This window comes from Coffea arabica, chromosome 2e (assembly GCF_036785885.1).
Source record: "Coffea arabica cultivar ET-39 chromosome 2e, Coffea Arabica ET-39 HiFi, whole genome shotgun sequence".
NCBI lineage: Eukaryota > Viridiplantae > Streptophyta > Magnoliopsida > Gentianales > Rubiaceae > Coffea > Coffea arabica.
Window position 1 is genome coordinate 23,913,941 of NC_092313.1, and position 18,158 is coordinate 23,932,098.

Sequence of the window (18,158 nt, forward strand, 5' to 3'; positions counted from 1 at the left end):
TAAAAAGTACTCTAAAAAGTAGTCTTAATTTTTTTTAATGTTTAAAAAATATCCCAAAATATATTCTAAAAACTCCACTACTTTTAAATATTCCAAAATATATTCTAAAAATATTCCAAAATATACTCTAAAAACTTTGCTACAGTAAAATTTTTTAAAAACACCCCAAAAACAGCTAATCCAATTTAGTGCTAAAGTATCATCATTGTCCTAAAGTAACTTAAAACCTAAAGACGATTCTTTAATGCTTTTCCAATTTAGTGCAATGTCTACATGAACATTTTTCACCCCACTTGAGAGAAGAGGAGTTCAAATTGTATCCTTATGGCACGCCAAATTCTCTTCATTGCCGAGTTTGAATGCTTTTGATGCCAAGCGTATCTATTAGTGGTCACTGAATCTAAATATATATAGTTTTTTAAAAAAATGAAGGTTAATTATTCCAAGTTATGAGCTGGGTGTAAGTGGATCTTTATGTGTGTGAACTAATAATAGAACTTTCTTTCAACCATAGAGAATTCAAGAAAGAAAAAAAATAAAACTGCAATTATCAGATTGTACCTTACTGCTTGGATACATTAATTATTAATTAATAAAAATGCAGTCAGTCGAACCATTTATAATGGGGTGAGAGTACAGCTCACTCCACTTACCCTTTTTACTACCAAACAAAAGAATACAATTAAGAAAAATGCTTCTTCACTCATCTCATCTGGCCTGCTGGCAAGATATGTTCTTGGCACCAATTGGATTTGAATATTAAGCCCCAGAATTTATCATTAATTTTTTTTTCAAAAAAAAAAAAAGAAAAAAAAAAGAAAACTGGAAGCCCAAAGAAGACTAGCAAAAGAAGGTTAAAGAAAAAAGAGGAAAAGATGAGGAGAATATTAATTTGGAAAACCTGTTTGAACCGAAATGGCTCAAAGCCTTCTTGTCCTGGCTTCCAATTCTGAATTAAAGCTTTTTAAAGTGAAATCTGGCCTTCTTTTTACACTACTGTGATTTGAAAGAGAGAGCGAAAGGATATGTGGGAACTCGATCTGAAAGACGGACTGGAAATATCTTTTGCATCAAAACTTGTCCAATTCTCTTTGGCCTTTCTTTTCAATATCAGAATATCTTCCACTCAGCCGTTTGGTTTTAATTTAGGTGTGGTGTGGCCCTTGCAAACCACCTTTCACTTCTTTCTGAGGGCAGCCATTCCAATTCCAATTCCGCGTGTGTATCGATCAAATGGAATAGACAAAATTAACTAGAGTCCACAGCACAGCTTGGAAAAGCCATATCACTTTCATGCTCTTTCAAGTTTTGTCTCCAGGATTCGAATGGTTTAGTGCCTACAATTCTACTATTTATTATGCTCCCTCCCACACAACCCTCTTCTCTAATTGTGTGTGTGTGTGTGTGTGTGTGTGTGGTACAAATACAATGAAACCCTTCCCTAATAGTAGTCTCACTTTCTTTGTCCATCCAATTTAGATTCTCCGGACAAAATCCACTCCATCTCTGCCCCTCTCCCACAAGCACTATCTATAGCTTCCTCTTTTTCTTTTCTTTTTTTTAAAAAAAATTAATAAAAAAGAAAAATATTATTATTATTAGTTAGATTGTTAGAAATCGTCCAACGCGAATTATTCTGCAGCAGCTAAAATGGAACTATTGTTACATTCTTTTTCTTTCGGGCATTGCTTAATTTGATCGCAGCAGCATTGGCCTATATGTGGCACGGTTCTGAAAAGTAAGATATACAATACAAGTCATAATTTGGTAATGATAGGAGCTTCCATCCATTAATTAGAGAAAAAGTTGTCTTGGTGGTCTAACAAGGGGCTCTCTTGACAACGAAATTGTGGAGCCTAATGGATAGTTAGGGTGTTTTATGTGCACTGACAGTGTATATATACTATTATTACTGTTAGATTCATGACACATGTGTAAAAGTTAGATTTCAAATTCAAATTTAGTATAATTGTCATTCATCCGAATTCAAAACTAACCGTGTATACATTATTAGTACATGAGTTCCTTAACTTTGGTCCCGTTAAACATCATCATATTCATTTAGGAAGGAAAAAGGAAAAACACAAAAAACCATATAATGATCTTGTCGTAACACAATACTACTACCATAGTTGAATAATAATCTACTTGTTCCCTTTTTGAGATTGAAGTACCAAAACAATGCAACACTTGAGCTGAGGAAGTCTCTCCCAAAATCAAAATAATGTAGTACTACTAGATTTCGTTACCTACTCTATTTTGTTACCTACTTGTCTGGCCAAACCATAAGTTCATCAGCAGTAATGGTCCCTACAGCACTAGCAAGATTTAATACACTAGCATCACTATTTGGGACTGTTCAGCAGTTGAAAACTCACCACTCAATGCTCAGCCCACCACCATTTGTCTGGTCAGAATCAAATAGTAAATGTACACTGACGCTGTATTTATACTCATCACTCAAACCTAAATATGGCTCATCCGAAATTTGGAACATGACACTGGCGTGGGTGCACTATTCTTGCACAGGCAGAAACATATGCAAATCAAATGTGCCCAGATCAGAATGTGCATAGGTGACCATCACCTTAAATTGGAGGGTCCCAAGTTCCACCTCCCAATGTCTTCCAATTAATCCCTTTACCAGCTTTGCTTTCTTTTCATCCCATTTTTTCTGTTCAGCAATTTTTTTTTTATTTTAAAAAAGCCCTTTTTTTGTTTTTCTGTTACTCGATTAACGTTGTCTCAGGCAATTCCGATGTTATTTTTAAGAGTTTTTATATATAAAAAAATATATTATAATGATTTAATATTACAAAATAAAAGAGATACTAATTGAAAATTATGTCCACGAAATAAGTAAAAAAACTTTTCTAGGAAGAGCTACACTCCAAATTCCATTTGCTTTTTAGGACACAAAAATTGGACAAAGAAACGCAATCACTCTACCACATTTGCTGCTGCTGGGTGCTAACCATTGCATGGATGAATGGTAAAACTAGTCAAAAAGGAAAACAAAACTAAAACTAAATTCTCGAGAATGAATAAATTGAAAAACAGAAGAGTCAAAATTTGGATTTGGATTAAACGCACTCACGAAAAACAGAAATTCAAAATCTGAAAAAGAAAAATTTTCAAAATCTGACGGCCCACGGTCACATCAACCACCATGATCCTCCGAAGCACCGCCATCCACTTACCTTTGTCCATTGAAAAATCAGAACAAAAAATTATTTTATTATGTTTTGCTAAAAAAATATTATGTTTTGCTAAAAAAATTTAGATATTCCATACAAGTCAAACTGTCAAACGTCAAAAAATATCGAAGGTTCTCCCTTTTTTTTTTTTTTTAGGGCTGTCAAATTAATGAACAAGATACAAAATCAAAATGAAAAGTTATATCCTCAATTTCCAGGTATTTTAAGTAAGTATACAGAGAATTACAGCGAGGGCAAAACCGTACTTTGGATATATCAACACATCAATATACGTTGACCTGGTCAAATGTCAACCATCAAATACATCAGCGGTTGTGATGAAACCGCCCAAAATCAGCAAGCTTTCTCGATCTATTTTTGCAAAACGACGCCGCGTTTGTCAGAGGAGGCTTCACCGGAACAACTCTAATGTCGCCTGGAACCACCACTTCAGGCGGCAAACCCCCCTTCTGGTTCCAATGCCGGCTCGGGCTGGCCCGAACCAATGGACTCAAGCAAAACGTCATCCCCGAAAGATTCCTATTGTGCTGCCCTGGTCTCCCTCCCCCGCCGCATCGCTTCCCCTGAGCCACTGACGCCGGAGCCCTCCTCGGCGTCTGTTTCCACGCCTGCGAAGACTCGGAAGAGTATCCGCTCGATCCATTATTACAATGCTCGTCCTCCTCGTCGGAGTACCTAGCCGGCGACATTCCACGGTCAGGATGCCGGCAAACTCTCCGTTGACGTCCTCCGATCGTCGACTCATCAAGCGAGAACGTCCGGTTCTGTTTTTTCAGTCGACGGGGGAGAATTGCGGAGAACCACGACGTCGAAGAAGACGCTGCAGGCCCAGTACAAGCATCCTGACCCGAACCCGAAGAGGCATGATCCGTATCCACTTTCTCGGATTTCGATCTAAAAAGATTCGCAAACAAAGAAAACCGGGTTCCGCTCTTCTTCTTACTGCAATAACCGGCGGCTACTAACGTCCCATTGGGCCCCACTTGAGGAGTACTATAAAACCGATGATCGGACAAGCCATGACGATGATGATTCTGACCGCAAGGATCAATCCACGTCTCCGCACTCGTATCAGATTTCCGGCGAGAAATATACGGGGAAACGGAACGAGGAAAAATTAAGGGAGGCGGGTTAGCTTCCGATTTTCGGCGATCTTCTTCGGCAGCGGCTGCCGCCTGTTGAGCCCGCTCTTGTGCTGCAATGAGAACAAAGAGGCGCTCCCGGAGACAAGAAGCGCAGACGCCGAAAGCACTGCTTAAGTCGGTGACGTGCTTTTTGCACTTCATTTGAGTCGCCGCGCGACGGGCATAAGCTTGTCCGGCCGGCCACTTCAAGATTTCTCGGATTAAGTAAGAATTTTGGTCCTTCAAGATTCCTCCCTGCTCTAGTTCTTGAAAAAGCTGCTCAAGTTACTTTTGGGAGAGAAAGACGAGTGCAGAGGTAGCTAGCTGGAGGGCAATGGAGAGAGCGGTTGTAAGTCTTTTTTTTTATGTAACAAAGAGGAGGATTCATCGAAGGGGCTGTGTCGATTTCTGATTACAAATAATTAATGGGATGTTTTCGGGTTTGGTGAAGAATTGTTTTTTCTGTGTCTGATTTTGAATATTTTAGTGATTAATTAACGGTATAAGGAAGAAGGAAAACTAAAAAAAAATGAAAGACGAGGAAGATGATGGCAACATGGAAACTGAGAGGGAGATGGAGATGGAAATGGAATGACTCAGACTGACTGACTGACTGACTGGCACGGGTTTTGATTGTTGAATTGCATCACACAAAATGGATTTAAGAAGAGAGGAGGAGGAGGAGGAGGAGGAGGAGCTGAGGGAGAGGGGAAGGAAGGAGTCATTTAATTCGGGCTTTTTGACGAGGGCGGAAAGGGCTAAAGTGACAGCTTGGGTAGATTCAATTGGTTATTACCTTAAAAGACTATTGAGGCATTTTGGTGAATTTTGAGATTTAAAATAATCGGGGTTAACGTGTGTGGATGAAGATTTTGTGCTGAAGCAAATATTCTCTGTGTCTTTAGTTGGAAATTAATTGACTAAATTCCTAAGAAGTAGTTAAACCTACTCAAAATTTTAACTGTTGGTGTTTTCATTAATTTTGGATGGTGATGAGAGATTTAAATTTTTTCTCTTTCTATACATATATACATATATATATTTATATCTTGCTTCTTGTATATAGAACGGCCAAAAAAAAAATTTATGCATGCTTGCGCGGGAATTTGTCGCGTATTACTCGATAAATTTTAGACACTTTTTGTCTAACGTAAATCAAATATACGTGAAATTCATGCACGCTTTGAAGGAAAATTGTCGTGTATTACTCGATGAGATTTTGAAATACCTAATTGCATCACAAGCATTTAAAATGTATTTCGCGACATTCATGGATTTTTTTTTTAAAAAAATTTATATAATTATCCTATGGCATTTTAAGATATCTTTTTGCATGAGAAAAGCTCAGATAAACATGCAATTTCTTGACGATCCTGTGAAGATACTACATATTACTCGATGAGATTTTAACATGTCTAATTGAAGAAATAATTCGAATGTTCAAGAAATTCATGCATGCTTGTGTGAAAATGACGACATTGACAATGATCTATAATTAAGTGAAGCAATTTTGGGTTTTTTGCTTGTCTAAGTGGTCATGTTCCCCACGGCTTAATCGTTGCTTGGTTTGGGTGGTTTGCTGGTGCAAGCGGGCAAAGTAATCGTGTGGGTAATGTAACATGAATGATTTGTTTCATATTGTTTAGCACTGGTCAAACTTTTGAGAGATTATACTCTACTTTTTACTTTATGGCTTTTGTTTGTCTGTCGATCAAGTTTAAATTCCAATAGCGCCTACTCCTAACGGCCAGCAACCCGGAGGATTTGTTCCCTAATTCTGGCTATCGTATTATACAAGTGTTTTGCATCGCATTAGAGAATGGTTGAGTTGAGTGATAAAATAAGAATAATTAAAAACACGAAGATTTGAATTCAAAACCTCTTTCTTATTGAAAGAAAAAGCATCGCATCGTACGGACTGTGGTGTGCAAATCCCGGATTAGACTTTCATTGTATTATTTCAGATTTTGTAGTTGCGATATGTTTTCAACAAATTAACATGTAGCTTTTTTATTGTACCTGTCATATATATATGTATTTATTTATTTATTTCCTCGATTATGATTGCTTCTTTACCTGATTTAGACAAAGACATTTCCTTTTTTTTTTTTTTTTGTTTGGGCCAAAAAGATTTTCTGTAGTTAGAGGACTTGGCGTACGTTAGCTGTTTGTAGGCATATGCCCCCCAAAATAAAATTTCTGTCTGTAGAACAACACGCATTGGATATCACAACAATGGCCAATGTAAGGGGAAAAAGAAAAGAAAAATAAAAAGTTGCAACTATCTCCTATGTTGTGGTTGTAGCCTTATATTAATCATTAAAATTTAAACCAATTAATATACTTGGGTATACAAAAATGATGTGTATTTTTTGTTCTACATTTTAACTCATCAAAGTATGTCCTAGTTCCTTAATTAATCTAAGAATTTAGATGGTCACGTAAAGAATGGTTTGCAGGTGTTTTTCGGATCAACCATAAATTGAGTGTGTTTCGGCGTATTATTTGAAATCTCATTTAGAATAATTAATATAATATTTTTTATGATGCAATATATATGAAATGAAAAGATAATTAAGAATACAAAAAAAAAAGTGATTGAAAGATGTGTTTATTATATCAATATAATAATATTTAGAAAAATTTGACTATCTAAACACCCGCATTATAAAATTCTCCTATTAAATTGCTAACTTTGAGCGATATATATTTCAATCCACTCACAACAACTAGCACGTCTAAAATCCTTTTTGCTCTTATTGTGATGTAGTTGGATGCATCCGATCATGGGGGAAAAAAAAGGCGACCCAAAGGTTTTATTTTCCGTTTTATGTGTTTTTATGCTCCTAGCTCTTGTTAGCATCACATATTTGTGTGCATGATATGTTATAATCATAAATTTGTTTGAACTTATTAAGAAGTATTAATTTTTGTGAGTACAAGTTACAATACACGCACATACATACATACATGTGTGTGTGTGTAAAAATTGAGATGACAATTTTACTCTGTCATTTTAAAATGTGCCACAACATAGAAAATCTGAAAATGAATGTAAGTAATTCTTTTTAAGGGCAAAATGCCCCATTGACTTTCAAACTATTACGAAATTTAATTTTTGATGCTCAAACTATTAACTAATAAGTTTTAACTTTTCAACTAATTAAAATATATAATTCTAACCCTTCCATCAACTTGAGTCGTTATGTTTAACAAGACAAAGGATTCATAAGATGCTAATGGCCCTCAAACTATTGCAAAGTTTCACTTTTGACCCTCCAATTATTAACTGATAAGTTCTAACCCTCCAACTAGTTAAATGTATAATTTTACCCTTTCTGTCAACTTGAATAGTTATATCGAACAGAAACATCTATTGATAAAGAAATTGAAATGTGCCCAACTGAGTGTTTGACAAATCAAAAAGACTTAGATATAGTGATGTAAAGTTTGGAGGAATCTTACAAAAGAATTGATTATTTGAGATATTTAGAAAGTTCAAACTTGAAAAGGAATTAATACTTGTTGGAATTTCCCAGAAAATCAATTGTATGCCAAATTTATGTCATTAAGAAAAGCACTTGAATCCAATGAATTTGGAACAACACAAAAAATAAGTTAAATTCCAAAATGAAGACAACTCAATCAATTCAACTTGCCTATGCTTGCTGAAATTTCTCTATTTGGGGTTTTGGATTTTAGGTTTTCAATTGATTTTGGTCAAATTTCACAATCGGAGATTTGGTAAATTAGTTTATGAGTCAAATAGGGGTAAAACAATTTTAACCTAGCACATATCCTGTGAAGATGAAAACACTCCTCAGTTATGCCCTTACAGCGTATGTGGGTGATGTTTCTGCTCGACATAACGATTCAAATTGACGGAAGAATTAGAATTATACATTTTAATTAGTTGAAGGGGTAAAATTTACCAGTTAATAGTTGAAGGGTCAAAAGTTGAACTTTACAATAGTTTCAGAGCCACTTCTACGCATGTCATGCCATTTGTGTTAAATATAACGGTTTAAGTTAACAGAAGGGCTAGAATTATTTGTTTTAATTAATTGAAAGGCTAAAATTTATCAATTAATAGCTAGAGAGCCAAAAGTTAAATTTTGTGGTAGTTTGAGGGCCACTAAGACATTTTGCCTTTTTTTAATGCCATACATTCATATTTTATATGAGCCCAATGAGTTCTTCCCAAATACCTCGGTAACTCAGTCGAGGCTTAGGCAACGAAGAGAAGATGTTACTAATTGAGATGTTTAGCAACAAGGAGAGGAGCGCTTGAAAACTTGGCAATTTAAAAAAAAAAAGTGCAAATGTCAAAATTTGTCACTAAATTATTTACTATTCCTTTTTAAGTCACTAAATATTTTTTTAGCCAAAATTGTCATTAAACTAATTAGTACATGCATTTTGTAATGAAAAACTGTATGTTTTCATTAGTTGAGTGACTGAAAGTGAAAGTTTTATTAGTTGAGTGATCAAAAATATTTTTTGTTATGAATTAAATGACTATTTTGATGAAACAAAAAGGTTAATAATCAAAATATGAAAATTTAAATAATTTAGTGAATATTTTTGTCATTTACTCTTTTAAATTGATATTGTCTTATTACTCTGGTAGATGTGTTTTTTTTTTCAAAAAAATAGTATAAAATGCATAAGAGGCACTGAAAGTTTCACTTACAGGAGCAATTACAAGATGATTGCTTAATTAGTATCTAAACATATCTATTACAAGATGACATGGCGGAAATCAAAACCAATTCTTTCACTATTACTTAATTAGTATCTAAACATATCTATTTTGCATATTTGTACCCTAACCAAGTATCTAAACATTGATTCGAGCCTATAGAATAATGTCAAATAGAAAAAGGTTTTGTTTAATTAGTGCCTATTGAAAATCCTTGACAAAATTTAGATTTAAATGGAGATAAATCGTATGGAACAAACAAAGAACTTTTACATGAAACAAATCAATTTTTACCTTTCACTTATCCAGACACTCCTTGATATTTGTCCACCTTACTAGGCAAATTTGACGAGCTTACATATTTGGCATCTCCGAGAGATTGATCCAAGCACAATGATTGAGCTCAAGATCATTGACGATTAATCCAGAATAAGTATAGTTAAAGCAAAATGAAGGAAAAAGTACACACTTTTCCTCATGAATTGGACGGAATTATTTTCTTTTAAGCGCATTGGATGAAATTATAAGTTCAAATTAATGCACAGTTACTTCATAAATACCCGTCCGTGTTTGGATACCAAATTATTCCAAATAATATTTCGCTTGCATCACAAACACATATACTACCTTTTTATATTCCCAATCACCTTTTTATCTCACATATATCGTATCACAAAAAGTGTTACAGTAATTATTCCAAATAATACACTATCCAAACAAATTGTTTTTACAACATTTTTTTTTTCAACTTTCCTATCTTTCTCCGAAACTTAATCATGACAAAAATTTCTAAGCCACAGAATTTTATGTAAGCATGAGTTGAACTTTGTAACTGCATTCTATACAGGACTCGTTCCTTTCATCAGCAGCAGCTTAGTTTACCTGGCATGTGTGAGACTAGCTTTTAGAGAATAATTCAATAGCCAAGTCAAAGATGGATGTTTGTGTACTCCAGTACTTTTGGAAATGGATTTGTACAAACCAGCCTTACTTATCATACATTGAATTTCAAGCTTTCCCAAATTTTTGGTTTTTCCCTTTCTAACTTTTCTAGACTCTTGAGTTTCCCGTGATTTATTATTTGACTTTTCTCTGGTTTAGGAAAAAAAAATTAATGAAACATAATAATGACTTCCAAAGGAATTTTCATTTCTATTCAGGACAAAGATAAAAACCACTTTAATTTTCTTAGATCAAGGACCTGCCCAAAAAAGAAAAGAGTGTGATATTCTTACACGACATATTCAAAAGCGATCACTTCTTCTTCTATTTTGCCTAAAAGCGTGATTAATATTTCATATTGATGAATCATTTTCATCAACAGGTTCAGAATTTTCTACTAATTGGCTGTTAGTGATCATAATTAAACAAGAGGACTTTTTTAAGTGCAACTGACATGAGATGATAGAAATCAGATTTTGGCTTTCGTATTTTGTTGGGTAGTCAGGGTCAATTTTAATTGTTAAGTCTATTCTTTCACGATGAGCTATTGACTTTACATTTCTCATTCAAATTTAGTGGACAGAGCAATCAAATAAATGTTAGAAATTGCGAAAGAATAGTCAATGTGTCCCCACAATTGTTATTCTTGCAATCCTAAAAGTTAATTAACTCTAAACTGGACCACAATTTTTAGGCATTGAAATCTTACGACCCACTAAAAGAAATTACCTTGCATGTTCCTATGTTCACTTCGAATTATGTCATCAAGAACTTAACACAGATTAGTCACTGTTTGGTCATAAACACATTCACAGACAGTAAACCAATTGTTGCAATTGGGTGCTTGGTTGGTTATAAGTATGTGGTCTAATTTTTTGATGACTTACACGAGTATCACTCTTTCAATATTTATATAAAGAATTTTCGAGGTTTTGAAGAGAGTATAATTAACCTTTATCTATGTCCAAAACACACAAAAAAAAGTCTTTTATATATCTCTATCTTTTTTAAAATCTTTTGTTGGAGCAAAGTGCGTATTAATTTGACTGAGGGAGACAAAATCTAATTGGGTGGAAGATTTTGGGTGTCAAATGTAATAAACTAAAATTTGTTTGTGCTTATGGTATGCACTTTTTTTTTGTTATATTCTTTTAAATACATAATTGGAGCATGTTCAAATCGAAGCACATTCTTTTTTTGGCACAATTAATTGACAAAATGTTGAAGTTTATTTAAGGGACAACAATAAAAAGGCATGCTCTATTTTAGTCAAATTATACTTTTCTTAAATTATATACTTACAAGATTGATCATGACATATAAAATGAGACGGAGGGAGTATTTATTAAAAAAGTTTCAAGTTTCCCAGTGGTAATTAAAGCTAGAGTCAAGCCTGTATTTACCTTCAAAACCAATCGGTTTACTGTGCTATGCTATCTCTTCGGTTAATAAATTTGATAATACCGTTGCATCACTTAAAAGATCCTAAAGTAAATTCGCCTCATGAAGTGGTACTTGGCCGTAATTTTTCTTAATTAATGTCTAATAATTTGATGTGAACATTCCTAATGACAAAGATTAACAAAACTAGCAGATGAACATCCCGATACCATCGAGCTTATAACCCTCCAGACATTAATTATCAATCTCGAAAACATGTTTCAATGCATAAACTAGATTCAAGATTAAAAGTTGTGCACTTGACTCATACTCGATTGTTGTGAATTTGGTTTTTATTTCTTTTGTTTGGTCTCATTTATGTTCTAGGTTATTGATATTCATCTCATAGCTATGTTCCATATATAAATGGCATAAGCTCTATCTTCTTCTTTTTTTAAACAAAAAAGTCAAAAACCAGAGTAATAAATTCATTGCTGGAAAAAGGTTACTTTCATCATTCACAGCTTTATCCTAGAAGCATTGCAGATTTGCGTGGTTGGCATATCCCAGAAAGCTGCGTATTGCATATTTTGCAACTTTGCATTACGTTTTCTTTAATTAACATTACTCGTTTTAAACGGGAAATGGATAGAAACAAGAAACATTAATAGATTTTAGAATACAAGATATACAGACAAATAGAAGCATCGAAAAGCAGCCTAGGCGATAGTCATCAAAAGGGGCGACACAATTATCTTAACACTGTGAGATGTGACGACAACTTTGAGGTTTTCAGGATGTGGGTACTTGGAGGTTTTCTATCCTTTCATTTTCTCACTCAAGCTAAACGTGTACTTTTCAGTATGATTATGTATATTGGCTTCCTGTTTGTTGCAGAAAAATGAGTTTGCAGTTATTGGTGAACAAATTGCTGTCTTTTCTTGACCTTTTCTACTTGGAACTGCCCTCTTAATTTGATGGCATCCATTCATTTTAAGGGCATGCAACTAGGTTTTTCTTCGCATCACCCCAAAAGAAATAAGGGTTTTTCTCATGTGAGATTGTCAAGGATTTGGACCAAATAAATTACTACTTCTTGGCATATGTGTGACTTGTTGAAAGGCTCGAACCCTATGGAGTATTGCTTTCTTTTGACAATTTGTTTAGAGCCCTATTCTTGAGGGAATGAAGGGATGGCAGGCAATCTAGGGAATTACAGACTTGAGGTCTTCCATCCTTTTTTTTTTCCCTGGAAAAAATTATCTTGTTTGGTTAAACTTTTCGAGTGGTGAACTGATTTTTCAACTATAAACAAGAATATAATAAAGGTGTAAAAATCTGTGTGATCAGATGATTCAGAGCTGAAACTTCCACCCGAAAATCTTTCAAACGTTGCTTCAATATGCAAGTCATACGAGCAAGAAATCGACCTTCACACCACAAGCCAAAAATGCGTTCTATTTTATGTTATTTTATTTCTTTAGGCAGGCATATTCTAGTACAACTCTGAAAACATCGCGTCAGTTCATAATTAGAAATCAGCAACGTACGCGATGGACAAATGAACACGTATTACACACTGGATTCCTGCCTTTTATTCAGTCAAAGGAAGGAAAACCGATCGTAGTATCAAGCTGCTATCAAGTAGTCTTAATCAAGATCCTTCTTGGTAATGAGCTTCCATGACGGCAGCTGCAGCCTGCAGGATGAATAGGAGTAGGGATTTTTGGAGTCAACGTGGGTGGTTTACAACTTTATACGGGAAGAAAAGACTGCTAAATGCTAATCGTAATCTATGTCTCTGGACTTTTTGCTTGCTTGACACTTCAGTTTATTAGCTTACGCTAAACCATGAATTGGTCAACAAGGAGTGCTGTTGCGGAGTGAAGGTGGATATTTTTCAGTATGTTCACATTGCTATCCGTTGTAAGTTCAGTTGCCAACTTCCAATTAATTTCCAGCTTTGGAAAAATCTGCCCCAAGGACAATAAAATAGGAGGGCGCTTGTTAACGTGCTTAAATTCTACGTAATCTGCCATGTATATGCATATATTAATAATTAATATCCTTTTTTACATTTATATATATTTTTTAAAATTGATTTTATCTTTCTAAAAATCTAACACTTGAAATACATCTTAACGAGTGTTCAATGAGCACCTGTTAAATAGCTAGATTCTTAAAAATATGTTATAGTTCTACAAAACAAGATTGTTCTTACATCCTTGAGCCAAATATTTGCTTAACTATCAGTAGATTGGGATTTTGGGAAGAAAGGAAAAGAAGAAAAAAAAATGGCAAATATTTCTCTCATATGATTGACAGTTTAGCAAATGAACTGGGAATTTGGATGGATATTTGCATCTTCATTCAAACATTAGTCACGAGACTTGGTGTCAGTCTTCTCTTCTCACTTCCTCCGGTCAGTGTATGGTAGAAAAATGCTTCAATATTACGAGAAAAGAAAAAGAAAACGACCTCAACATTCAATGCTCTTGCATATTTCTCTCAGTTAAGCACTGGACAATCGAAAACCTCCTGATATACACTTCTAATTAGGACCTCATTTTCGATCAATATAACTTTGTCTAACTCCCATCCTCCTCCAACTCCATGTGGGCCAAAATTAATGAGCTATTTATTTCTTTTCTTCTTCCTTAAAGCGACATCCTGCCTAGCAATGCCTCACAGGCTATACATACAATCCTTATCATTTACCAAGACGAGTTTTTGTAACAGGAAAGAACCCAATGTAAACACTGGGAATTGAAGCATATGACCTATAATCCAGTTTGTAAAATCAGCATCAACAGTTCAATCTTCTGTATTAAAGCATAGCAATACATTGTCAGATATGAATCTTTGGCATCTAACCATTATTGATGTTTTATGGGAAGTAAACATCATATATATGTTCTTGTCCCTGAAACAAGGGGAGACATATACCATCACATTACCATTAGAAGGATTTATAGGCAAACAAAGAAAAAGTCCAGGGCCATACACCATCCATTGGTGGTAAGCTATATATCGTCGTACCAATAAGTAATGTCGGGAAGGCCATTACTCATTCCAACGAAATAAATTGGTGTGTTGTTTGAATGGTGGCACCTCGGTAGCAGTAGGTGAGATGTTACCTAACTTGTGAATGAGCAAATTGATAACTGCTCATACGCTATAAATTTGCCCACATTAATTAGATTGGGAATTTGCAATTTGTACTCGATCAATTGTTAATGAACACAAGAAAACATAAGGTGTCATTACGTGTTTACTGAACTGCAAAACTTTGACTATCTCCTACCCCTCTGTGTCCCGAATATTGCCAGTATAATTGGGACACAAATACAATAGTTTCAATTGCAGCTACCTTTAGGAGGATATGTAAGTCCTGGTCATTAAAATAAAGTATACAAGTCATGGCCAATTGGCCAATAATATCATGCACAAAAAGATGGAAACATGCACGGATGTTTATGGGGTTTTAATTATTTTATCTCATTTTTAAAATAATTTTTGGAGATTCACAGTGTAATTTTTATCATCTATTTTTTAGATATGTAGTATTTTTCAGATCCGTTCTTTGATATTTATAATGTTTGATGATATGACTTTTGCCATCAATGCAAATTTTAATAAAATTATGATGTTTTACTTTAAAAAAAAAAAAAAAAAGTCATGTCGATTAGCCAACAATATCATGCTCAAAAAGATGGACGCAAGAGTCTAATTTATTTTTTGCAAAGGGCGTTTGAGCATGCATTTAAGACTTCCTATGCAATTAATTTCTGTGTCTACAACACAGACTACCGCAGACCTCCACTGCAACACAGACACACACACACAAGCACTCACTCTTCCATAATGTCCTGCTTCCTCAGTAAGTGTTGGGACACAAAATACCAAATTCCAAAGGGCCCTTTCCACGAGAGTGATAGGAAGAACTAAAATAAGCACTTATATACAGCACCAATTTGGTGTTTATAGATGTGGTTTGGTATAGCCGTATAGCACTAGCTTGCATGATATGCATCAATTGTCTTGCTGTTACATTTATTCTTATACTAATTTCAGTCACCATCAGCTCCATCACTACCATTTTCCATGGTAGTAATTGATTTATCTATTTATGGTAGAATTTATGAGGGATAATTCCAGATTGGAACCCAAATCAAATTCTCGGTGCCACTTAACCAGTGACAACTCGATGCCGCTCGTTCATCGAATGCCAAGTGTTCAATTAATTTAAATTAAAATTAAATATCAAGTGATAATTTAAATTAACTGGACACTTAGCATAATTTTAGGAATCGCACTAAGTTGCCACTATCTTAGTAGCAAGACTATCTCAATTCAGTCAATTGTTTGGAACCTAGGGCTCGGTCGACTTTCTCTCTTGTTGCAGCCGTGATTCACGGAAGACGGAAGAAAATAGTTTATAACAAAATAATTTCCAAGCATAAGAGATGCAATGTATGGTTGGTTTAAATGGTGATTAATGACATTTATATTTATATATTTCCGGTAGATGGGTATAGGACCTTCCAATCACTACGGTTCTCTATAGTTGGATGTCTATTCTATTGTATTGATAATTTGAGTCATTGTATTGCTCTCTTACTTGAACAAGCTTTCATTGACTTGAGATTTGGATTTATCAAAAAATTAATTATCTTTCTAAGACAAAATCACCACGTTTTATGATATTCAAGAAGGGTAGAGCTGCTTCTACCAAGCAATTGAATGTCAAATTATAATCAAGCTTATTTAATAACTAATCCTAAACAAACCCTCAATGAATGGAGCTTGAATAGCTAGGTTCAAATATTACCCACATTGTTTCGATTATATTCTGGATTATCCAAAAAGGGTTTTGATCAAATGTGCTTCTAGACCGTAAACTTTTCATGGAAATGTTTTTTTTTTTTTTAAGAAATGAAAAAGGACCTTTTTTCTTTGTTACGAATTTCACAATAATAGGATACTAGTATTTATCCAAAACTTTCACTTTATTGATTTTTTTTCTATTTTTTGCATATGAATGAGTTCTAATTATTAGAAATATGCAAATTTTTTAGGTGGACAAGACTAATAAAATGTTGGCTCACTAAACAGCTTAAACTAAAATGGAAGCTGAGTTAGTAATCTGTCATTCTCCAATGCGGACAAATTGGATAAAGTTAAGGTTAGATTGAATTAATTAGTAAGCAAAGATGGAAGAATCTTCTGGCTGTCTTTCTTAAGCTAAGACAACGAAAGATGGAAAGAGTAGGACCAACCTAAAAATTTGATATGAAATATATACAACGTTTTATGAACTATGGTAGAAGCTTCTTTTGGTTTAGACTAATGAAAAGATTAGTCATTAATTTCTTTTCTGTTTTTGTATGAGGAAAAAGATATGATCAAGGAAAATGCAATCCTAGTATTTTCAACTATTGAAGAGAACTCAGGGCTAGTTTTTTACTTCACAATTTAGACCCATTTCTTAAGGCTTGTTAGATCTTTAAATTGTCTTATGACGAAAAGTGATTTTTTTTCAATAAAAAGTCTAAATTGGCAATTTATTTGAATAATTGCCAAAAGATTGTGATTGTAGTCGTAAAAGCATTTTGTGCAAAGCATAAGGCCTTGTCTTGCTTATTCACCCGGAATAAATTCATATAGTTATCAAGCGTAGGGAAGGAATGAAATATTCCTTCGGTTTATGATAAATAAAAACGAGAAAATTTTGGTCAAATCCGAATTTTCTTGCTTAACCTTAAGTTAATTCAGGGTGCGTTTGATAAAATTGAAATTTGAAATATAAATTCATTAAATTATTGAATTGTCAAATACTAAATTTGATACATTTAATTGTACATCACATTAAGGACAAGTGAATAATTTGAGAACAAATTTTGTCTAAAAAATTCAGTATGACTTAATTAATTCAAATGTTTAATTTTTAGCTATCAAACGCAATTGAACATATTAAAATCTGAATCCATTAACTTTGAGTGTTGAATGAGATTATCAAACAAGACTTGACTTTGATATAAGGACAAAAAAAGTCCAATCCCTCGTCTAGTTTGATTACATTTAAGTTTATTGAAAATAATATTTTACGATTAATAATTCATTTATTTTCAAACCGACGCATTCACCATCTATCATTTGATTGATCTAAAGGCCCACAGAAGGGCAGGCCTAACGTTTGTTAGCATCCCAACTGGGCCTGGGCCTGGGCCTGGAAACTCTGTTTGGATTGTAAATTATTTGAGATATTTTTACTGTAGCACTTTTTGTGATGTGATGTCTGTGAGATAAAAAGGTAATTGGGAAGATAAAAAAGTGCGTTGAAAATTGTAATGATGATGTAAGCAAATAAATTTTGGCTAATAAATCTCTATCCAAACAAATTAATTTATTACTTCATGGTGCTGTGCCTATCATGACACCCAGAAGAATGCACATTGAATATTTCCAAAGCGAGGGAAAATTTTTCGTCAGGATTTGTTAGCAAAGGTTGTTGTTGATCTTGTGATTAGGAGTAATTCTTTTCTGGGTTTGTTTGCTGACGTAATGCACATTGCTTATCCCTAGATTCGGAGTCCTTCAACTCTTGTTTCGGCAAGAGAACAAATAACATTTACAGAAACTTCGAATTCGGCTTTGTTTGGACGGTGGCTTACTTGCAACATGTTATATAATTGCATCATCAGCATATTTCTTAATCATTTTTTTATTTTATATATATTATATTCAAAAAGTGCCACGATGTTTTTTTTAAAAAAACTATCTCAAATAATC

The 18,158-nt window shown here is 34.0% G+C and overlaps 1 protein-coding gene across 1 annotated transcript; it reads right to left on the reverse strand.

Annotated features, from left to right (window-relative positions):
- Positions 1-3,383: 3,383 nt before the first annotated feature.
- On the reverse strand, positions 3,384-5,110 carry LOC113732056 (uncharacterized). The gene has a single exon (XM_027257658.2). The coding sequence runs from the start codon at positions 4,502-4,504 to the stop codon at positions 3,524-3,526; it is 981 nt and encodes a 326-aa protein (XP_027113459.1). The 5' UTR covers positions 4,505-5,110; the 3' UTR covers positions 3,384-3,523.
- Positions 5,111-18,158: the final 13,048 nt, after the last annotated feature.

Excerpts from the sequence above, each read along its gene's own strand:
- LOC113732056 (XM_027257658.2), bottom strand. The coding sequence starts at position 4,504 with ATGAAGTGCAAAAAGCACGTCACCGACTTAAGCAGTGCTTTCGGCGTC.